The sequence below is a fragment of the Dermacentor albipictus genome, chromosome 1, assembly GCF_038994185.2.
Source record: "Dermacentor albipictus isolate Rhodes 1998 colony chromosome 1, USDA_Dalb.pri_finalv2, whole genome shotgun sequence".
In the NCBI taxonomy this organism is placed as follows: Eukaryota; Metazoa; Arthropoda; class Arachnida; order Ixodida; family Ixodidae; genus Dermacentor; species Dermacentor albipictus.
This window is the reverse complement of record NC_091821.1, coordinates 468,612,384-468,636,697: the sequence shown is the minus strand read 5'-3', so window position 1 is coordinate 468,636,697 and position 24,314 is coordinate 468,612,384. Positions and strand designations below refer to the sequence as shown.

The 24,314-nt window shown below is 44.0% G+C and overlaps 1 protein-coding gene and 1 pseudogene across 1 annotated transcript in view; both read left to right on the top strand.

Moving 5' to 3' along the window:
* The window catches only part of LOC139054487 (uncharacterized), a 44,542-nt gene that overhangs the window by 13,030 nt on the left and 7,198 nt on the right, over positions 1-24,314 (top strand). Inside the window, exon 3 of the mRNA XM_070531521.1 lies at positions 1,127-1,203. Coding sequence (XP_070387622.1) covers positions 1,127-1,203 — 77 coding nt within the window. The remainder of the gene's footprint in view (positions 1-1,126; positions 1,204-24,314) is intronic.
* Positions 1,789-4,665, top strand: LOC139055002 (uncharacterized; annotated as a pseudogene).

The window sequence follows — 24,314 nt, the reverse complement described above, 5'->3', positions numbered from 1 at the left end:
GAAGATAGCATTAGAACAGCGCTACGCACTACGCCGCGCGCGTTGCCGAGCAGATAGTAGGAGATGCTTTACGCGATGGTGTCGGAGGCGATAACCCATACAGGCGCGCCCATCGGTAGTTATGTTTATTCTCTGTTGGCGTCTCCGCCATGTTTCTGTGCATTTTTTTATATTTCTCTATATAGGAATCATGACTCGTGCCTATTTCGAAATCACTGGTCGACTGGTCTGTACACTTTCCGAAAAGGCGTGAAGTCTATTGCGGCACATAATGGCGTCAGCCACAACGAGAAATCGGGAAAGTTTTGAAAGTCCATTAAACCTAATCTAGGACAAGCAACTACGGCTTAAGCGGTCGCACGATAAACAAGGCTGTATGGAGACTGGATCGACAATTCGTAGCAACTTCAGTTTGACCGTTAGTGCGCCTTAAGCAGATGCGCACTAACGAGGTTTTATTTATGTCGGCAGCTGTCCTTCAGACTACATTTTTGGATATTTCAATACATGTACTGAATAAAGCCCTGAAAATTAGCACAAATAATTCGTGCTGTTGGTGGCACTAAGTCTCAGGCCTATGCTTTGTACACATGCACAAATATTCACAATAAAGCGGAATGGGGAATGCGCAAGCAAGGGGAGAACCACAAGAGTACCAAAATGATGGAACATCGCCGGTGCCATGAGCAAGTTCTGTGCATGTCTCCCATGGGCACATTAAGCGGCCTATATTCCTGTCCAGTGAATTTTACTCGCACACAGAAAAAAACGTTTGCCTCCGCTCCTTTATTTCACATCACTGCCGGTCATTTTCGTTTAGTTGTTACTATAAAGAATCGTAGTTCCTCTGAAGAATTTCGTTAGGTGGAGTGTGGTAACAATTTACCAGTGGGTAGAATGTATCACTGTGTTGTGCAGTAGCATTAGCTTTTTATTCGCATGCTCTCTAGGGCAAACTTCGAACCGCAGTAGTACTACCGATAAAACTTGCTCCATAAATGTTCTTTGTCTAAAATAATCTACTTTGAAAATAAAGGGGTGCTTATTACACGAGTGTAGCTGTTGCATGAGCCCGTATAATGGGAGGTGTATCCATGACTACAGCCTGTATCTCGCACATTTGCAGATTTTTCACGAGAAGTACCCGCCATCAGTTCAGAAGAAAACAAAAGAAAGGTTTCCACGGGACCCACCGCATCTCAGGTCAGGAAACACGCTTTTGTAGTATGCAGATTTACTACCAGACACGTTTATGCCTTTCTGTTGCATGTGAGACACGTACACAAAAGCAAGGCGCCATCAGTCTGTACCAGATGCAAAAGGCGGCTTCCCAGTATGGCGCTTTAGAACTGTCATGTTGAGAGCACTTGCTGTTTAATTAAAAGCAATAAGGGTTCAGAAATTGCCAACAGTAGTGAAGCTGACTCTTGTAATCCACAGCCAGCGACTCACAGTGATTTAGGCGGCACTTCTGTCTCTTAACTACATTGCGATACGTATAGAGGTACGGAGGCCACTGAAGTTCCAGCAAGTACGTCCATTCTTCCGAAATTTTCATGTTTGGCGAGACAGCTTGCAGCGCAACATCGCTGTACAAATGCAGCGGTAGACATGGCTGGTGCTGGGGTTGGTGACATTTTGGCTACAGCTGGGTCTCCAATTGATGTGTCTGTCGTACGCAGCGAGAGGGCAAGAAAGGCATTATATGCTTCTCAAGACATATATGTTCCAGCTGAGGAGCGTAGACTGCCTTCTAGCCAAAAGGCTTACTTAGTACCGCTGAAAAGGATGCTCGAGAATTTGCTGCTGCATCCAGGCTTCCCCCAATTTTTCAAGTCGTCCATCTGCACTTGGACCAGTGATCTGCTAAGAGATATTACTGATGGGACGCGTTTTCAGACACACCCACTTGCAAGGTCACATCATGAAAACACCATTGTTGTGATTTTGTACTCTGACGACATAGAATTGGCCAATCCTATTGGAATGAAAAGGAGCCTGAGAGAAGAGCTTACTGTTTTTTATATCTCCTTTGTGAATGTGCCACTATCATTGAGGTCAAAAGTCAGCAACATATTCTTGCTTACAGTAAGAAATTCTAGTGACCTGAAGTCACTAAACACAAATGCTGTGGTGCTACAGGATTTCATTTCTACACTAAAGGCACTGGAAACTGGGTGCAGTTTTAAAACTGCTCATGACCAGAAGTTCTTTTTTGGTTTCTGGGTGGCATACATTGGTGATTCTTTGGCTTCTCACAATATTGCAGGTTTTAAAGAAAGCTTCAGTAAAAACGTACTATTTGCCTGCCGTACGTGCATGCTTCCAACTCTGGACTTTCATAAATTTCATCATGAATTAGAGCGCCCTCTCCGAACAGAGTCGCAATACAAGGAACACTTATTGGAAGTGCAAGAGGCACGTTTGAAAAAAGTGCGCATTACCAGCAAAATATTACATAAAGTCTAGGTCGGTCCTTGCAGACATTCGTCATTTTTCACTGCTATCAGACCTCCTCTATGACTACATGCACATCTTATTGCAAGGAGTTGTTCCCCTAGAATTGAGATTGTTTAGCAAATTTATTAAGAAAGGGGCAGCATGGATGAGCCTAGGTCAGTTGCACAAAGCTTTGTCTGAATTTAAATTTCACAGACTCGTAAGCAAGAGTGATTATTCAAGATTCTTTGAAGCTGACTTTACCTTTCCATCCTCGGCAAGCTCCAGTTTGGTCCTTTTGCTACATTTTCTTTTAATAGTTATGAACTTCTTGCCAGAAGGTTATCTGCAGGAGTCGCGTTGTGAGTGCTTTGTACTGCTTTCTGTTATTACGCAGTTGCTTCTTTCACCGGTCATGTCCCCAGATACACTCGGTGAACTAGACCACCTAGTAACTGGCCACAATGACCTGTTTCTAAGTCTGTACGGCCCCGATGCATTCAGACCTAAGCATCATATGCTTGTTCATATTATCACAAAGATAAAGCGCTTTGGTCCTTTGCACCATCACTGGACCATGTTACGTTTCGCCTACGACGCGCGGTATAGCCGGCGCGGATGCAACGGACGCCGCGGCTTCGTTCAAAGCGGCGGACATTTTGGCCCGTTCGGAGCGGCCCCAACGCATTCCCGCCAAGCGCGTCCCGGCATGTTCAGTGCCACGTGTCTTTGTGTGTGCGTGTGTGTGTGTGTGTGCCCACGCTTGTCAAAGCGCGGCAGCCGGGGAGAGGAGCTCCCCAAGTGTAAAGCGAGGAGGTCTGACCGGCGCCGGCCCGTCTGATGCGTCACTACACTCGTCTCAACATGTCTCTCAGCTTGTCCGTGGCCGCCGTCACGTGGTCTCATCCCGTGACCTTCCTTCTTGCCCGCGACGCCAAGAGTTTAAAAGCAGCTGCCCCCGGACGCCGAGAGAGAGGCTCCGATTTCTTCTGTTGAGTAACGTGCTCTCCCGTCCCTCCACTTCGGTCGACCTGACCGGCCGCTCTTTTGCGATGCTAGAAGAAACAAGTTGTTCTGTTGGCAGTCGGCTCATGCTTTGCCAGGACCTTCGAATGCTTCCAGTTGTGCCCCAGGCCACCAGGCCAACGCTAACCTTGGGGCTTGCGACCCATTTGCAACAACGGGCGCCAGCGGTCCGATTGCAATAACGGGTGTCAGCACTGAGGTTCCAACAGCCGGTGCCATCGGTGGGATTCCAACAACCATGAGATTTGAAGGTAAGAATACACAGCTACAGTCCCAAAAAACTTTTAATTTTAAGATTATTCAGAAGTATGTAGCTGAGTTTTCCCAAATGAAAATGTCCAGTGATCTGTGAATGGGCCCAGGGCTGCCAAATTTGCATTATATACCCAGCAATACTGTACCTGAAATTGGTGTACCTGTGTGCTGACATCTGCGTTTGTGCAATGTGGGCTTCAGCCCCATGATGTTCGTCGAACTGCAATGTCTGTATCATCTGCCTGTGTCTGAAATGTCAAGATCTCTCTGTCAGATGTAGTAATGTTTGCAGAAAATGATGAACCAATGTTTGGTTAGGTAGATGCTATTGTACATTGGAGAGACAAGGTCTTTATAATTCTGCATTTGTTTGCCAAGGTTAGGTATTCAAACCAACTAAATGCATTCGTTCTGATGAAAACACCACATATGTCAGTAATTCGGCCTGTATCCCTATTTTATCTTTGGCCACCGTTCACCTACTCAAAAATTATGTTCTGTATGGTATTCAAAATGTGTTTGTAAATCACCCCTCTCATAATGTCCGTTGTTTCCAGATAACGTAAGCCTAAATAATTTTGCTTCAATTCCTGTTGTACACTTTGCTGCCTACCTTCTTTCTCTTTTCAGGAAATTCTTGAATATTTAGATTACAAATGCAATATAATTGTAGATTAGAAGATGTGCCTCTTTGTGACTTGCCCTAATACTTTTCATAATAAATGTTTGCTTCTCAGGAATTATATCGTTGGCTTGTTGGCACCTTACCACAGTTTTCCGAGGCCGCACAGCCAATACTACTCGGAAAGCTTGTTCCAGAAAAGGTCCACAAAAGGAGTTCTGTTGCATGCTGCGCACAGAAATCGCTACTTTCTTGAAGTAGGTCAACATTCTTTTATCTTTATGCTTTATCTTTTATCTTTATCTTTTCTATATGCAGCTTAGAGGCCACCTAGACGTATGGCTTAGAAAAGCAGTAGCATTTTAATGCCTGATAGTACATACATACATTAGAAATTTGTTTATATGATCTTATAAATGATCTTATTTGATGAAGGGTGATCGCCATGGCACTGAAAGTTACTTAACAGTACTCGCAGAATTTGGCATTGAACCACATATCGCCGATCCTACTAGAGAAGAATTTCTTAATAATCGCATTACAACTACTTGCATTGACCACGCTAACGTCCGTGCGTCGGACATTTCTTCAGTGACCGGAGCTGTAATCAGACAGAAACTGGCAGATCACTATTACATTGCGTGTCGCCTTATGAAAACTGACTCTATGCAGCACGCTAACTCTACCAGGTGTGTTGTGACCATTCTAGACCAAAAAAAGTTCGATAATCATGTCACTGAATATGATTGGGATTCATTTACTCATCATAACACTAACGACACTGCGTACGATAGCTTGGTCAGGATATTAGGCGAAATAAGGAAAGTCTGCAAAAAAACTTTGGTTGTGAAGAAACGTAAAATTGACTGCCAGTGGCTGACTTCGGAAATCCTGGCTGCTATCAAAGAAAAAGACGCTTTCTGGTCTCGATGCCGCAGGGCGCCAAAAAATGACAAACTTCGAGCAGAATATCGTTGCATTAGAAATAAGGTAACTGCGCTTATCCGCTTATCAAAGAGGAAGTTCTTTGCACAGCAGTTTCACAACACTCGTCGCGACGTAAGGAACACCTGGTCCCTGATAAACCAGTTACGTGGTAACATACGCTTGTCCGTCCAAGAAACAGTGGAGCATAATTTCGGTGTAGTGTCGCCTATTTTGGCTAATGAGTTCAATAACGTATTTTCGGCTGAGCAACGGGTCGCAGTCCAAACTTTGAGCTCGACAAAGATTAAAAACAGTGTATCGCCATCAGCCTTCCTTCCTCTTATGACAGAATCTGATCTTTTCAGCATTTTGTCTAGTCTGAAACGTAATAAATCCGCCGGACTTGACAACATTTTCATAGCTGATCTGATAAGAAACATTACAGCTTTGAAACATGTTCTGCTATTTATTTTAAACGGCATAATTGCAACTGGTACATGGCCAGATTCACTGAAGAGTGCTCGCGTTGTTCCTCTGTACAAAAGTGGGAAAAAGAATGATATTGCCAACTACCGCCCTATTTCTGTTCTTTCCTGCATATCCCAGATTTTAGAAAAACACGTACTTTCTGTGATGAATGCATTTGTTGCTAAACATGACCTAATGAGTGTGAATCAGTACGGATTTGTTAGTGGGTCTGGAACACAGGTGCTATTAGAAAATCTCTCTGATTTACTGCACTAAACACTGGAAAACAATGAGGTGGCATTTGGGCTTTTTTTGGACGTAAAAAAAGCTTTCAACACAGTAAATCATCAAATTTTAATCTCTAAACTGTATTCATATGGATTTAGGGGTCCTTTTGGGACTAATTAAAAACTATCTTCACAATCGCTCACAAGTAGTCATGTTTGGACCTATCTGCAGTGACGCGGTAAGTCTGGTGTGCGGTGTCCCGCAAGGGTCTATCTTATCTCCTTTGTTGTTCAGCTTATATGTGAATGATATATGTGACCACGTGAAAGCATCCACCGTATTCCTTTATGCCGATGACACTTTACTAGTGTCAAGCCACCCTGAGTTTTCATGCGCCCTGGCTAACCTTCAAGAGGACGCTATTAAAGTTAGTGATTGGTTTGCCTCAAACTTAATACAAATAAATAGCACCAAATCCAGACTTGTCTGTTTTCGTAACCCGCACAAAGATGTACCAAGCGTCGCTTCCATATATTTACACACTTCATACTGCTCTCTGTGCTCTTGTCAACCTATAGCTAGCGTCCAGTCGGTTAAGTATCTTGGTGTGCACATAGACAGTGATCTGACGTGGAATACTCATTTGAGCCATATTTGTAAGAAACTTAGAAGTGTTGCATGTTTGTTGTTTAATTTAAAAACCATGATGCCTTTTTCTATCAGAAAACTAATCGCCCAGGCTCTGGGGTATAGTGTTTTAAGATACGGTATGTGTTGTTTTTTTAACTGCTCTTTCACATGGAAATGTCGAGTTAATAGGATTTTGAAAAACATCGCTACAAGCGTCCTCTACATGCCACAGAAGAATTTGCCCAGCAGTGTCTTTAGAACAGCCGGTTTGCCTTCTTTCGAGAATCTTTTTAAACAAATCGTACTTAAGTATTTTTGGAGCAGTGCACACAGGCACATAAATACGAAACCGGTACCGTTGAGACATGTTCCTCGTTATCTTAAACCGAGAGTGCGCACTCACTACGGTAAAGCAACAAGACGCTATTATGTTCCTGCTATCTTCAATGAACTACCAGACGATGTACTTTCTTTGTCCACCCGCAAAACACTGAGAGTTGCTGTACAAGCGTTAGAGAACCTTTAATATATACAGATGTTATCAGTGCATATTTGATAATGTGTGATGGTTGTGCCAAATGCACAACCAGCTTCTGATGGAGTTCTGGTGTGTCGCGTAGATTGCCGCGGCTGCCGGTTGTCGCCGCACAAGCCCTCTTGTGGCTTCGGCGCTTCCTTTTTTTTGTATACTGTTTTAACTATACTGAATAAAGATTATTATTATTATTATTATTATTATTATTATTATTATTATTATTATTATTATTATTATTATGTACGATTTCCCAGGAGCAACGCTTAGCACATCGTCAAAGTGCGAGTGTGAGATATGTTTTCCGGCCGCTAGATCTCATGCAATTAAGAAAATGCGCAGGGCACATGATCGACAACAGTAGCCGCCCGCCGCGGCACCTTCAATGGAACAATCACTCGCCCGTCTCATGTGAAACCATCGGCGCGCACTCAGCTTTTATTACGGGATTAGCAAATCATCTCCCGGGTCGTTGCGTGCCGCATTCACAACTATCGCCTGAACCTTATTGCGATAAGATCTTCACCTATCTGTTCACAGCGCGTGGTGTCGTTGAAGCGCACCATCACGCCTTTATTACACGATAACCCAAACGCGCCGCCGTTCCCTGCAGCAGAATGCGATCGTATGACACGGTTTGCGGCCGCTATATGCCGTGTAAACAAGATAATGCGCGAGGTGAGCACGATCGACAACAGTAGTAGCTGCCCGCCGCATCAGCTTTCCCGCAACATTTGCCCGTCCCGTATCACGTGAAACTCCGGCGCCCACGCAGTTTCTTATTCCGTCATAAGCAAATCTCTCGAGTCGTCGAACGCCGCATTCACACCTCTCGCCGTCAACCCTATTGCGATAAGCACCTTCACCTATGTATCTTACTGCGCGTTGTGCGTAGTGACGTTGGAAGCGCACTGCACGGTTTTGGTAGGCGATATTGACCCCAATGAGCCGGCGCTTCTGCTGCAGGCGGCACGATGTGAGCGTCCAGTTTCATTCCGGCGGCATGCGGCATCGCTCACCAGCTCGATTTCGTTTCGGTTTCTTTTTGCCGTCTTATAACACATCGCAATAAGAAAACAACAAAACGCGTCTTGGGCTGCCGGCGCCCCACCATCTCGACGCGTCGGCGTCACGTGCGTCGTACCGCAGCGAACCTAATGTCAACGCGATGCCTGTCAATTTTGTAAGCGAATGTTTGCACGTTTATACGGCCGGTAAAACTGCTATCCTTTCTTCGTATAGCCGCGTATAGCAGTTTGATATTGCAATCGATGCTTCGCCTTTCTTGCGAAACTGCGACTTTGGTTTAGTTACTTCGAATCGAACGTCTGCCCGGTTAGCACGTCTTTCTCGCGGTTTTGCCTCAAAACGTATGAACGATAGTTTGATGTATAATAAGGGAAAGGCAATCGGAAATCAACTATTACCGTTCACATATCTGTCACATTCTTGATGCAATTGCACGTGATGACTTACTCCAAAACGACATAAAACAGTATAACATCACATTTCCGAGTCATTTAGATGTAAAACGAGTACATCTTGTGATATATGCATCAAAACAGATGCATTGATTCTTTTACAACACTGTTGACGGATGATCTGTATAAGCATGCCTGTGCTCTTCTACTGAATATGATCTAATCACCAGTGGAAAGAAAGCGCAGCGCCGCGGGCAATACAAGGCGCTAGGAGATGCACTTGCGGCAGAATATTCGCGACTTCTATGGGATGGGCCAAAGCCTGGTAGCCGCCAATCTAACAGAATCGGCCATGCCTACGTAAGTGAAATGCTTTAAAACGTACCCGAGGGAACTTCAACAGCAGCTAAGCTTACATTGCAGGATTGACGAATCACTGAAGAACTGTTCAAACATAAGGACTTTGCAATAATTAAAAATGCTACAACGCGAAATGTGTCAGGTGCCTGCGTTTTGTTAAGTGGGCTTGTATTTATGAATGTCGCAACTGCTTCTCTTACCAAAATGTTATGGGTCACTCTCATTCACACACATGGAGAGCACAAGGGGTTAAGAATAGTTAAACAATAGAAATGCTCAAAAAAGTGGATGTTATAGGTAGCTAGAAAAGTAGTGTGGTTGTGCTGCCAATGTTTTCAAGGAAAGTTACAAGATGACGAACTTGTCTTCTTCAAGCAGGAAAGTGACGTTGCTTTCTTACATGATAAGATACTGTTACGGAATAATGAAAGACGACAGCGGACGAAGAAGATCGCGAGACGCTGGCTGCTGCGCGTTGTTGCTGGTCAGCTATCTTATCTACGCTGACTGATCCTGTGTATATTTTGTAAGTACAGCCTTTATACACTCCCAACATCCCCGCAACATATTCGTGGGAAGTGCGCGGTACCACGGCTGGAAACGGAGCTCCACAGCCGATGTCGCATCACCGTCCGCACCATGATGACGGTGAGCAAGTGGGATCAACGTCGTTGCCGCCTCTAACGACACCGTCGCCACCTACGTCGCTTTTTTTTTTCAATCTTGTGACGGCTTGTCGGCTAAGACGTAAGGCCAGCCCTGATAAAAGGGATCCAGTGACTGGCAACGGTGCACAATCTAGCCGACAGGTACCATCACAAGAGCTGAGTACTGGATAAGGGCAGTACCAAGGTCGATCCAAATAGGTCGCGAAGCTTCGGGTGAAAAGCGGTTCAGTACAGATTGTCACCGACATCAGCATGGGGGGTTATGGGAGCAGCGATTGAAGCGCGACTATGTTTGGAGGGAACAAACATTGGGAAAGAAAAACGCGTTTTTTAATTCAAACGAGACACACTTAGATTCATTCAACGAAAATAAAATTCCTAGTCAATTTTATATATTCGTGATGAGTTAAGAAAATACGTTTAATTTTTATATTATTAATAAATGCATTTCTTTTCGGCGCCCATCGCTACAGGGGGGTTGACGCCACTATCACTCGCGGTGCAATGGACGTCTTGAAATGGACAGAAAGGCGCACTCGTATCACCTGTTGAAATACGCCCCCCTCACAATTTGTGCTTTCTTGCTTGTCGAAGTTTGTCTGAATTTGGTGACGCGGGTAGCTTCACTGCTTCTTAATCTATTCAGTCAATAGTAGTGAGTTACGACCGCCAGATAATTGTGTAGTTGTTTTCGTGCGACTGCGCTGGCCGACGGGCTTGGCATCCGACAAAAGGATCAGCAGTCTACACCTAGAGCTTTCGTCGGCCTCCAAAGAATGTATGTTCCATATGTTCTGTGCAGGGATGCGATTTCGACAACCGTACGGCTGGCCTTCTCCTGCATCGCTTTCCACGCTGAAAGCTCGAAACGCCCATCAAGCCGAATGGCGGGGCATTTGAATATATAGCTCCAAAGGAAGAACAACAAAACAAATTTCGCGCCTTCGAAAACAAAATGACGTCACTTCTGCTTTTAACGGACATGGCGTCACGTTATTTTTTCTTCCGCCGGAAGTGTTCCCACCACATACAGATGGCGCTAAGCCCCATGAACCGGCGATGGACCGCCATGTTTTGAACGTATGGGCTCCTATGGAAGCTTCGCTACCAGGTACATTTACCTTGGCAGTACTACCCGTGCTGTTAACAGCTTAAGTGGAGGAGAGGAAACGACGCCAGAACGCTAACTTCACCCGTCATAGGACAGTCGTCATACGGTGGTGCGCCCGAAAACACCGAAGCCCCCCCCTGCAGACACCGGATGGTCATTACCTTTATGTCGTTTCGGGTAAGACCTAGTTCAATTAATGATTTAAAGCTTTCTTTGGCCCATACCCCCCTAAAATTCATTGTTATTGAAGAGACTATGGGAGGCTGCCTGCAGCTACTGCAGACACCTGTTCCAGTAAAGAAGGATCATTATATTTAAATAGTGTTGTTATCATACAATCCACAAATGTTCACCGTGGTACCCATGAAGTCCTTGCCTCTCTTAGTGTTATGAAAACTTCGCATACATTATGTGGTTGCTTTACCTGCACAGGTCAGCCTCAAAGATCTCCTGCGCCAGATGGGACACGCCCTTCAGCGTGAATGTCAGTGAGATCACTGACATACGCCTGCTGTCTTGTACAACTGGCTTCCCAGTAACCAGTTGCAGAGCCATCAGCTCTCTGCCAGCACACTCCATGGCCTCCCTCTGAAAGTGGAAAGTTGAAGGTCGCAGCGGAGCCTTGAACCCTTTTTGCCACTGGACTACTCGTGTTCAGCAGGTCGAATGCCCTGAAAGTAAGAGAAAATCACAGATCTCATTAAAAAAGGCGTACCCACGAGAAAGAGGAACAGCTTTTTGTCTGGAGAAGTAACAGCGCATAACTGTTGCGTATAAGGACGGTGCAAGACATAAAATAGAGGAAGCATTTTATGTATGTGCATGCATACATTGCAGCAGTGCATGCCGCTAATGAAACGGTTAACAAGTACCAGCAATTGATGCATTTATTTATGCACCTATACACACAATGGTACATATATTCAGCAACTGTACCAATAAAGACAGCAAGCAACGCTTCATATGAATTCAAATGAGCAGTTGAGCAATACTCCAAGTTATGAATTTGTGTCATGCACTGAATGCATTAAAGAAGCCTTGCAATGATTTATCAGCGTGACGATGACTTGTTCATGTTTACAGGGCTTCAAAACTTATACGCTCGCTACTGGGTAATGGCATGACATAAACAAGAGTCAAACTCTTGGATACATTTTCCAGCCTAATTAATTTCACAAGGAGCAAACGATCCTTGCATCCTACCTGTGATAACATGCGGAGTATATATTTTCATGTTATGAAACAGTTTTCTTTAAATGAACAGCCACACAGCGAGTGGTGGCACGAGAAATCGTACACATAACCGTTAAAGAAACAGAAGGCCATGGTTGACGTTACAGAGGAAGCAGTCGTAGGCAGTATTTTCATTAATAGCATGAGGAAGAGATGGAGTTGTACAAGCGATATAATGTGATTGGCTAGTAAATGTTGGTCTATTAGAGTTGACATAGTGTACGCCAAAGTAGGGAGATGGAGTCGAGTATGACAAAAATACTATGTGGTACAAAGAAATTGGCAAATTGCAGGTAGGAGATGTAATCGCTTAGTGTAACCTGAGATAAGGAGAGATCACCGCAAGGTGCGGTTTTCTTGTACTAGACAAAGTATGTCAATGTTAATGATGACACTCATTATGACAGTGGTTATTATGTGCCAGTCGTCTAACGTGGCAAAAGAGATAATAGACGAAACTGCACCATTCATGCGCGAGGGAAGGTTGTCGTTCAGCAATGTGTGCAAACACTCATAGAACAAAGGTGCAGCTATGATATGCCACTGTAGCGCTAGCTAAATTCCACTGCTAGTAAAGCCCACTATAGTTGCACAGACCACAACAGTGTTTAGCTTTCACCAGAACTCTTGCCTTTAGAGGAAGCTTCAGCTCGGGTGCTCCTATTGAAATGCGTGTAAAAGGATGGATAGAATGTGTGTTGTTTAGTGGCGCAAGGGCCAGGTATGGCCAAAGAGCGCCATGACTGATAATGTTGTGTTAAGCGCTGATTTGTGAGTGGCGATGGTGGAATGTAACATGGCTGTAAAGTGGCCTAAAATCAATCAATGACATGGAAGTGTAAAATAGGATATAGCATAAAATTATGATAGTGATACATATAGTGGTCTCTGGATATAGTACGCGTGATAAGTGATCATGGAGCTAAAATGCGAGAATATGTAAATAGCACTAATGCCTCCGGGGGCCTTTGAGTCCAAAGGCTGAGAGGCAGGTGCTTTCTTTTATTGCACCTACCGCAGCAGAAACCTCTCTTAGAGGCTGTGCTACGGATTTCCTGGGGCTATAATATGGAAACTATCTACATCTTTTAAAAATCTAAACAGGGATTCATGTTTGAAGAAAGGTTCTATACCTATAATCATTTGAGGATGGAGTGGAATTAGCTGCCGATGTGGTAATGGAAAATGCTTTTTCCTATTAGTGTCTAATTGAGTACATTGCAGCAGGATGTGAAGCACGGTTAGTGGCTCACCACATTTATCACACGTGGGTGGATCGCCACCGGACAAGAGGTATGCGTGTGTGCTGTATGTGTGTCCTATCCTGAGTCTGCAAAGTGTTACATCTGTGTGGCGATTCTTTGATACCGGCGGCCAGTTGCCTAGATACGGCTCGTTAACATGTAATTTATTTTCTGTCTCTTTATCCCACAAGAGCTGCCAGAAAGCCCTTAGCTTTTTCCTTATTGAGGGCTTGAGGTCCATTACAGGGACAGTCGTGCAAGTGTTGGAAGCGTTTGCGTGGATGGATGTGGCTAGCTGGTCAGCCAACACGTTTCCCTCTATCTCTCGATGCCCCGGCACCCAGCATACGACGATATACTGTTTGGACTGATAGGTTGTGCATAATGCTGAGTAAAGAGATAGAATTACAGGGTTTTTATATTTCCGGACAGTTTTCAAAGCATTTACAACACTCAAAGAGTCTGTGTATATAACTGCCTTTGGGATATTAAATTCATTAATGTGTTTAACGGCAGCCAATATCGCGTAGGCCTCTGCTGTGAAAATACTTGTGTTAGGGTGCAGAACACCGGCATCTGAAAAGGATGGACCGACCGCTGCGTAGCATACGCCAGAATCACACTTCGATGCGTCTGTAAAGAATTCAGGAGAAGAGTATTTGTGCTGTAACTCGAGGAAGTACATTCGTATATGCGCGACAGGCGCGTGCTTTGTAACAGCTACGAAAGATGTATCACAGTGTATTGGTTGCCACTGTCACGGCGGAGGCCGTATAGCAGGGGACATAAGGTGGTATTCGAGCAGTGGAACCCTTGTTTCTTCAGCCATGTCTCTAACACGCATGGAGAAAGGCTGTGCCACTGTGGGCCGGTTGCGGAAAAGTTGACAACTGGACAAATCGTTTATGGTGTAATACGCGGGATGCTGATTGTTTCCGTTCACTCTAAGAAAATACATGAAAGACGAATATGTTCTCTGCAGATGCAGTGACCACTGATCCGATTCAACGTACAGGCTTTCCACTGGGCTTGTTCTAAAGGCGCCTGTGGACAGGCGAATTCCTAAGTGGTGGACAGGGTCTAGCATCTTTTGAGGAGTTGGAGTAGCCGACTGGTAAACTATGGCTCCATAGTCTAGTCGTGTGCGTATGAGGCTTTTGTATAAGTTCATGAGACATTTTCTATCACTGCCCCAGGTTGTGCGTGAGAGAACCTTTAAGTTATTCATTGTTGTCATACATTTGTTTTTAAGATACTTTATGTGCTGTATAAAAGTTAATTTCGCGTCTAAAATTATCCCTAGAAATTTATGTTCCCTGTTTACAGGCAGACGCTCACCATGCAACACTATTTCAGGATCAGGGTGCAGGCCTCTTTTTCTAGAGAAAACAACACAGGTGCTTTTTTGTGGGTTCATTCTGAACCCGTTCTCATCAGCCCATTTGGAGACCTTGTTAAGACCAAGCTGGACCTGTCGCTCACAGATAGCGAGAAAACTTGATTGAAATCCTATCTGCACATCGTCAACATATGTTGAATAAAAGATGTTATGTGATATGTGTAGACGGAGAGAATTCATTTTTACTATAAAGGGCGTGCAGCTGAGCACCCCGCCCTGCGGCACTCCAGTCTCCTGTACAAATTTCCGTGACAAAACATTGCCCACTCGAACACGGAATGTCCGATTTGACAGATAACTTTCGATAACATTGAACATATTTCCGTTTATACCTAAGTGTGAGAGATCTCTCAATATCCCGAACCGCCACGTAGTATCATAACCTTTCTCCATATCAAGGAATACAGATAAGAAAAACTGCTTATGGACAAAAGCTTCACGGATACGTGCCTCTATGCGTATAAGATGGTCACTGGTAGATCGACCCTCCCGAAACCCGCACTGGTATGGATCGAGCGAATTGTTTGATTCGAGGAAGTGTAGTAGGCGACAATTAATGATTTTTTCGAAAACTTTGCAGAGGCAACTTGTTAGTGCTATGGGTCTGTAGCTTGATACAGAGGAAGGATCCTTTCCTTGCTTTAGAATTGGGATTACAATAGCCTCCTTCCAAGCAGAGGGGATCTCGCCGGAAAACCATATAATGTTGTAAAGGTAGAGGAGGGTTTTTTGTGTTTCGGGGGGTAGTTGTTTCAACATCTCATATATTATGCGGTCTGAACCTGGGGCGGATGTATTACAACAGTTCAGTGCTGCCTGCAGTTCTGCTATGGAGAATGGTTCGTTGTACGCCACACGTTTAGCACATTTCCTTTGTAACTTTTGCTGTTCTATTCGCGTTTTGTTCTTTAGGAAGGTTTCGGAGTAGTGCGAGGAGCTCCATATGTATTCAAAATGTGCACCAAGAGAGTTGGCTTGATCTTCCAGGCTTTCTCCGTGGCTTTTTACTAAAGGTAAGGAATACGTTTGTTGCCCGTTAGCTTTCTTCACTCTATTCCAGACTTTTCTCTCATCTGTGTAAGAGTTAATACTTGAGATAAACTTTGCCCAACTCTCTCGTCTTGCTTGTCGGCGCGTTCTCCTCGCCTGTGATTTAACATGCTTAAAATTTTCCAGGTTTTCTGCTGTTGGCGAATCGCGAAGCAGCGCCCATGCTTTGTTCTGGTTCCTCCGCGCTTGCCTACATGCATCGTTCCACCAGGGAACACGCCGCTTAGAACCAGTGCCGCTCGCTTGGGTAATACACTTAGAGGCGGCATCTAGTATAAAAGCTGTAAAATATGTGACAACATCATCTATGGCTATACCGGACATCTCAGTCCACGTCATATGAGTAAGATCTCGGTACCGTTCCCAATCGGCTGATTCAACCTTCCACCGGGGGACCTGCGGGATAAGTTGATCTTGCTCCGTCGTACTTAAGATTATTGGAAAGTGGTCACTGCCATACGGGTTATTAAGCACACTCCATTTAAAATAAGGTAAAAGTGTCGGCGATAAAATGCTAAGATCTATGGCAGAATATGACTTGTTAGCCAGGTTAAAATACGTAGGCTCCTTTGTATTCAAGAGACATGCTCCAGAAGAAAACAGCAGCTGTTCAATGACGCGACCTCGCGCATCACAGCGTGAATCGCCCCACAAACTGCTATGTGCATTAAAATCCCCAAGAATCAGATAGGGCTCCGGGAGCTCATCTATTAATGATTCTATGTCTCGTCTGTGAAGGTGATAATGTGGTGATATATACAAGGAGCAGATGGTTATGAGTTTATTTGAAAGTACGGCTCGAACGGCCACTGCCTCAAGGGCCGTTTGGAGCTGTAAATGCTGACATGCTACACTGCTGTCAGCAATAATGGCTACACCGCCAGATGATGCGACAACATCCTCGCGGTCTTTGCGAAACGTAACATACTTTCGGAGAAAGTTTGTGTGTATAGATTTTAAGTGTGTTTCCTGTAAACACAGAACCTTTGGATTGTGTTTGTGGAGCAGTTCTTGCACATCATCAAGGTTTCTGAGAAGACCTCTGACGTTCCATTGAATTATTTGTGTATCCATATTGGAAGTTAATAAGTGCTGTGTGTACAGACACAGAAGTAGTGATTATGGATATTACAGAGATTGAATTACAGAGCCCTTTCGAGGCCCTGTAACGGGTGTTTTGCCCTTTCTGGAGCGTTCGAGGGAGCCTCGCCGCTCCTTAGGCGCTAGTTGCGCCTTGAGGATAGGTGTTGTGTCCATTGCCTCTTGTGAGGCGCCGGACACGTGCTCTTGCGAGCGAGAGGTTATCAGGGAGAGTCCCGCCTTGGAGGGCAAGACCGCTGCGCCCACCAGCCCGGAGGTCGTTGGGGCTCGCTGGGGGATTTGGCTGCGCCGGCCGTTGCCAGCGCTGGCAGGGACCTGGGAGGTTGAGGCAGCCTCGGCTGCGCCCACCTTCGGGATCGATGGTCCCTTCTCCACGGTTGGCGGAGCAGCGCTAGCTGCAACCGCCGCAGGGGCAGACGGCGTAACTGCCGACTCACTGCGTGTGGGTCGGACAGCCGCCGGAGGCCGTTGTGACGCTGCCCCCTGACGCGCCACTTCGGCAAAGCTTTTCTTGGGCAGGTATGAAACCCGCCTGCGTGCCTCTTTGAAAGTGATATTTTCCTTGACTTTAATTGTAACAATTTCCTTTTCTTTCTTCCAGGATGGCCACGACCGCGAGTACGCGGCGTGCTCCCCATCGCAGTTTACACAGCGGAGAGCGTTCTCACAGGCTTCAGTGGTGTGTTCTTTGGCACTGCATTTAGCACACGTTTAGCCTGTTTCACATGCTGCGACTGCAACGACGAAAATCGGTGCTGTCGCACGCGTGGCAATGCGATTTTTAGAGGGCTCATTTCACATGATTGCGATTTCAACAATGCGACTGGTGCGACTCCCAGGGTTGCTTAGTGCCAGGTATCGTGGCACACGCTGCATAATTCTTTTATTGTAGTGAATAAAACGTTTACACTATAATATTATTGACTTCTTTTGATTATAAGCAAATAATATGTACGTTTACTCATTTAAAAACGTTAGTTAAGATTTGTCTTGTAGTGCGCGACGGCGGTTTCTGTAGCTCAGTGCGACATCGCGCACGTAAAAAGCTGTTCTCAGGTGGTTCAGCGATGTGTGTTATCTTATCTACCTTCTATGACCGTTTCGTTCTGCCTGTGCTACAACAATCTGCAAGATGACCTATCGACAAGTTCATATAGCTACCCTCACCGTATATGCAGTATTCGGAATTCGGCTGCCACGAAGTTGTCGTGTCAGCCTAACAAGATCCTCGCGCTACCCATGCTCGACGTCAACTTCTGCTGGAGAAATGATACGTGTATATTGCCTGTCATTGCGCATATGTGGTGCCTGGTCCTAGCCATATTCTTACGCCAAACGCAACAAGAAGCACCAACCCGAACGCCCGTGTGTGCCCCTGAACGAAGCCTCAAACGATCTGTGTGATTACGATGTGGAATGAAAATTGTGTTGTGAAATTCAACCTTAGCGCTAGCCTGGTTTGTCCATCGCCGTGCTTGCGCTGCGAATATATATATGGGAGCCCCCTCTTAATATTTCTAAAGGCGCAAAAGCCCACGCATCAAATGTTTCGAGCAGTTACCGTCACTTTTGTAGAAACCTGTACGTTGTAACGTAGCATTCTAAAAGACACGCTTCTCGTCCACTTTGTTGTCCCGTGTCTCGCGCTGGTAGTATACTCGGAACTTCTAACAAGAAGACCATATCAATACGCGCTATTCATAATGCAGGATCGTAGGCCCACGGCAGGTGCACTTGCCGTAGAATTTTTCAGCTTTCTGCTCAGCCTCGCACGCCTCTCACGGTTAGCCTGTTTTGTGTAAATAAATATTATTATTATATTATTAATGTTGTTAGATATTATAGTTTCTTCACTGTAATTTATAGCAATCATCCAGATTTCTTAAACTAGTCATGCATTTAACCTGTATTAGATCAACATTGTTACGACATGCTTATGGGAGTCATTTCAAACTAGATTGCTCAGCCAGAGAAAGTACAAATGCAAGCCTCAATGTTTATTCCAATTTCGTATTCCTAAACATTATATTGGCAGAATTTTATGTCTGCTTGCATTTCCTGCAATTCAATGTTCAGAGCTGGAAAAACTGATTCCTTTTCTTGCTGTCGAATGGCTGCTTCAATGTCGATAGCAAGGTATAATTATTCATTTCGAAAGTGTTAAGCAATGACTATATGTCTAAGCTTATCAATGCGTTTTTGTTCAACGAACACAATTAAGTTTTCTCTCTCCCTCTCATTGACAGCCATGGAATGAAACCGTTCACTTTCATAAGTATCAGGATGCAAACATTCTGAAATTTGTCCTGAACATTTGTCTGCGTCCTATAGTGTGCATTTTTGTATTAAGTTCTGGGGTTACAATCGCAGTGATCTACACATATCGTTATATTGCAACAAACAAATTTATTTCACTTTGTTTTCAAATCTACAATGTGGCCATGCAGTAACGACTGCATTAATAGGCAAAAAAGAAAACTGCAGATTCAGTGTACGTGTTGGAATCTATGCGAAGTTAAGTTTTTGTCAAGTGGTCAATTAAATGCTGTTAAAGTAACTGCGATATATACAATTTGTCTTATTTTCAACAACCCAACTTGTCATCTTTTGCAAGGTTTGCTTATGCACCGCATAGGTGCATAAGCAAACCTTGCAAAAGATGACAACCTTAATGCACAACCTTAATGTCATGTAATCTTTATGCATTACACTGTTCACAAACCATACCAAAACGCAAACGGCAGTTAATGTAGATGCATGCTGCGAGACATCAACACAGTGAAGTTTGTTGAGAAAGGAATGGTGCGAGGTGTATGCAGATGAATGAATGACGTGCTTATGTACTTATTTATTTATATACCTCGCAGGCTGCAAGGTTGGAGTATTATGCAAGAGGGAATAAAAAAGTTGTTACAAAAGGAAGAAGGGCACAACATTAAGAAAAAAACCAGCAAAAAAAGCAGTACCACTACATTGCACCAACTAGCCCAACGTGTTTTACTGGCACAACATTATACAATACTTAACAAACAATAACAGAAAAAGTTACTGCCCATGCACCCTGTACAGACGGTAAACCAGCGAAGCTGAAATGTGCAGCCCCAGTTTTTATCACTGGGTTAATTCCAATGGCTTATTCAAGTCTTTCTATATTATTGGTTATGTCTGTGTTTCTTAATGAGGTTATGCACATGTTTGGCTTGGGTTTATCACATTGTTTATTTGGAATGCCGCACATTGCACTTTGCAAGATCACCATCTTCGAAAGTGCGATGAGCAGCGGTTCATTGTGTTAATCCAGGTGGTCCATCGAAGTCTTTCTGAATTATGTTACGCATTTGTGTTTTGTAATGCGTTAATCATAATGTTTATGACTCAGTTCTGCACTGTAGTTACCAAGTGACGCACCGGGGCTGCACATTTCTTTTAATTAAATACAGGGACACATTTTTGAACCTATAGGGAAGTCTGAGAGAGACTTCTGCACGCACGCTCTGCTGCTAGAGAGAAACGACGCCACTATCGGTGTAGCCAATGGCCCACCACACCTTTGCTGCAAGGTAATTATGACATCATGATCTTGTCTTAACCCCGTCACACTCTGTGTCCCTTCCTTGCAGTAATGCGTAGATAAATGTTTATGTGTTAAATCCATAAGCATTTCTATGTCTACCCAACAAGAAATGTCTCCATCCATCATGCAAGACGAACAATGGCTCACAACCCCCGAAACAATGGCTCATACCCCTACGCTAGGGTTCTTGTGATCGGACCATGAGTGTTTCGCCTAGGGATATACAGCTTCACTCTAAAAAGAATGAACACCTTTCTGCTAGATACCAAGATAATCTCATGAGGTGTACTAACAAATGAAAGTTTATTGACCATGCCGAGTAAATGCTGGTCGACAAGCAATAAATCGAATTTACACAAAAAGCAGAAGCAAGATCTGATGCGTGTCCATACAGATCCCAACAGGAAACGCATCCATCTCTGAAAGTGTAACGGCGGCCATGCTGACACAAGATTCTCCCAGTGTATTTGCATCTACAGCATCCATAATTTCTCTAGGCAGCCGATCTCCACAGAATGCTAGCTTCTTCCTCTACAATGCACTCTCCACATCTGAGCGTGCATTGTAGAGGAAGAAGCTAGCATTCTGTGCAGATCGGCTGCCTAGAGAAATTACGGAAGCTGTAGATCTAAAAATGCTGGGTTATTCTTGTCATCATGGCCTCCGTTAGAAATGGATGCATTTCCCGTCAGGAAATGCACATGAATTTTTGCTTCTCCTTTTTGTGTATGTTCAGTCTATTGCTTGTCAGCGAGCATTTACTCGGTGTGTACATTAAACTTTTGATTGTTAGATCATCACGGTTTTCTTGTTTGTCCTATGTGTTCTTTGGTGCCATTTGCAGCCAGGCTATTCGTTTTTTTTTAAACTGCAGCAAGTCACTTTAATGGCCCTCATGATACCTTATAAAATCTTTTATTTGGCCAATGTAGCAAGAATGTACAGTGTGAAGCAGTAAGAATAGGGTATGCTAACTTCTAATTAAAAGGTTTATTGTGAAAATGCAGTGATCTATAAAGGTTACCACAAAGTAGTACAGCAATAAAACATGATAAAGGCTAGTGCTTGATGAAACCAAGCATAAAAGCAGGAAAGGGGGAAAATACATATAGATATACAAGTCCAGGGAAAAAAACAGTGATCACCAAGTGTGCAAGTGGCTACCTTCCAGGAAACTCACTTTTTTCCCAATGGCATGGAACTGGAAGAATGTGCTTGCATTGCATAAGCAAGCAGTCAGTCTGTCTATTGGAATAACAACAGTGTTTCTTGAAAGGTGCTGGCATGCAGGATTGGCAATTGTAATTATTTTTTCCTGCACTTGGAATTGTTCTCTATTTTCTTTCTGTAGCATTTTTATTTATGTTTGGCTGCATCAAGCACCAATTTTTATCTATCCTTCAAAGATGTCTTTCTTTTTCTGGGGAAAACTCGGGGAAGGCAGGAGATGGAAATTCAAGACGATGAGCAACATGAGAAAAAGGTGAAAGTAGGAGCCAACGTTTCCACACGTGGACCTTGAAGAAGACAAGTCCACTTGTCGAAACGTTGGCTCCTGCTTTGACCTTGTTCTCATTTTGCTCATCGCCCTTTTGCAACACGCCACATTTTTACAAATGAACCTCAGTTGAAAGTTAGTCCTCATCCATATCTAGTGTCATCCTGTTGATACTGCTTCATGCTATGCACTCTTGCAACATTTGTGTGTGTGTGTGTGCACACGCGTGGATTTGGATGCGAGATCGGGCCCTTGGGCAGAGGTATCGTTCTTCTCCTGTGCAGCCTTATGAATTCATTAACTATACTGCAACAGAAATGCGATGGACAGGAACGAAGTGAACACACAGAGCGCTTCGTTCTTGTGTGTTCTCTATCTGTTGCACTTTAGTTAATAATGAATACACACAAACTCATCTAGTTTTCAGTTATTATGTCAGGCTTATAAGCCCGCTTGTGTCCTGGAATATCTGCATGGCTATGTATCCTGTAATTTAATTTCTGGCCATGTGCTGGCAAGTCGCGTGTTAATCTCCTGATTTTCCTGACAATCTTGTGTGATGTGCAGGCCCAGACAGTGTCTGGTGAATCCATGCAGGGTGTTGTGCAGGGTGTAATCTGCATTACAAGTGCTGCTTTGATTGCTTTCCGTTCAGCTTTTCTAGGTGTCGGATGACCTGGAATGGTACTCACTTATATGGGGTTTAGTTTAATGTAGTGTCATACTACTGTTACACTGCTGTTGCCAGATCAGTGTACTATATGTGCCTTATGTTTGCTTGTATCTTCATGACTAGCAACCTCCTCTGTGTGTTTGGCAGTTGCATATAGTCTCCTGGCCTAATTGTTTGCCCCCATATTCCATGGTATGGGCCTGTTGTGTTTCAAGTTCAGGTACTCCCGAGGTTGTGTTTCTGAACGGAGGGGTAGTCGTCTTCGCATCTCATATGCTAACTGGCATAGTATCTTGGGATGAGGTTCTGAGCTCTCGAGACAAAGAATTTGTGCTGCAGGCTGCAACTCTACTCTGTCTACGTGCTTGTTCGTTAGCTCTTTCTCATAGAGGTCTTCAAGCATGGCACAGTTGGAAAGACCTGTTATTACTACCCGATGCCTGTATTCGATGAGTTGTCTTTTTTGTGTGCTGCTGGTAATTCATACCGTACCATACCTTGGACACAAGCACAGCATCTGCGATTTTCTATAGTATCCGCTCGCCCACCCCCGTTATTTCGAGATTATTCTTTTCACCAAGTGTGGAAGTTGCGTCCAGGCATTGCGTAATTGTTTCACCCACATGCTGGCTCTGCCGTCATGGGCTTGCACTAGCTGAGGATTTGTGGATGTTGACTTGCGGGCATATTTGTCCAGCTATGTGGATCACGATGTGCAATCTGGGGTAGTTCTTGATTCTAGTCTTTCTTTTTTTTTCTGACGTCGATATGAACTGACTTATCAGAAAGCGAGAGGCCAGACTAGCCAAGAAAGTCTGCAGTGTAGTCGAGGGCTTGTTGCATCATTCTTGATTTCTGTATAAGATAGCTTTCCCACAGACTGTAATACACCATAGGCTGTAGTGTTTCTTGTAGTATGCCCGTGTTGTTGGTGTGTGTGGGCTAAACGTACCTCCAACTCTCACCTGGAATTTTCTGTCTTTCAGAAAGTTAGTTTAAGTGCTCTACCAGAAATGTTTTTGCTCATCGTTCCTCTTATTAGAGCAGCATGAGGTACTGCTGTTAAAAGCCTCTTCACTCTGTTCATTCTTTCATAAGCGGTATTACACAATGTCCTTCAATAAAGTTTCTGCTGCTTATGGCCCACTCATATCTGCCAGAAGGGACAACTCTTGAAAAAGGTTTTCTTTGTGCTATGTGTGTGACGTAGTATGAGCATTCATGCCTTGACATTTATACATCTGTAGAACCAGCTTCTTGACAGAGTACTTGCTATACCTGATCATGCTTACTTGTGCAGTGCTGTTGAGCAATACATATTGATGCAATGAATATTTACACACTTGAATTATCACGAAATATGGTTGTTTTACAATTCTGCGCTTTGTTTTCTATTGGTGTTAGATTTTGCATAAGCATGCCCCCCGTGCAATAGCATTTTGAAGTGTAAGGGGTCAATAAAAGGTGATGAACTAAATCTAAGTGCAAGAGCTTTTTTTAGCACCTATGACTCCCATCGAAATGCAACTTCCATGGGTGGCAAATCAATCCCTTGCCTTGTGTTAGCAGCAGAATGCTATAGCCACAGTGGCAGGTGAACAAATTGAAGAACAATATTTCTCTCAATAATTTTTTTTCTTGCCTGTATGTAAGTAAAGTTTGGAATAAGTTTGTCATTGCAGAAAAGCCCAGTTTGTGTTCTTTTATTGAATAAACCACATATTGTGTATAGTTGAAATGCAGAAATTTGTTATAAAATCCTCAGGTGATATATGTTCTTGCAAGTAGCATGGCATTTCATTACTTATATAAAGATAGTAATCGCAGCGGATATCGTTATATGGGTTTACACACT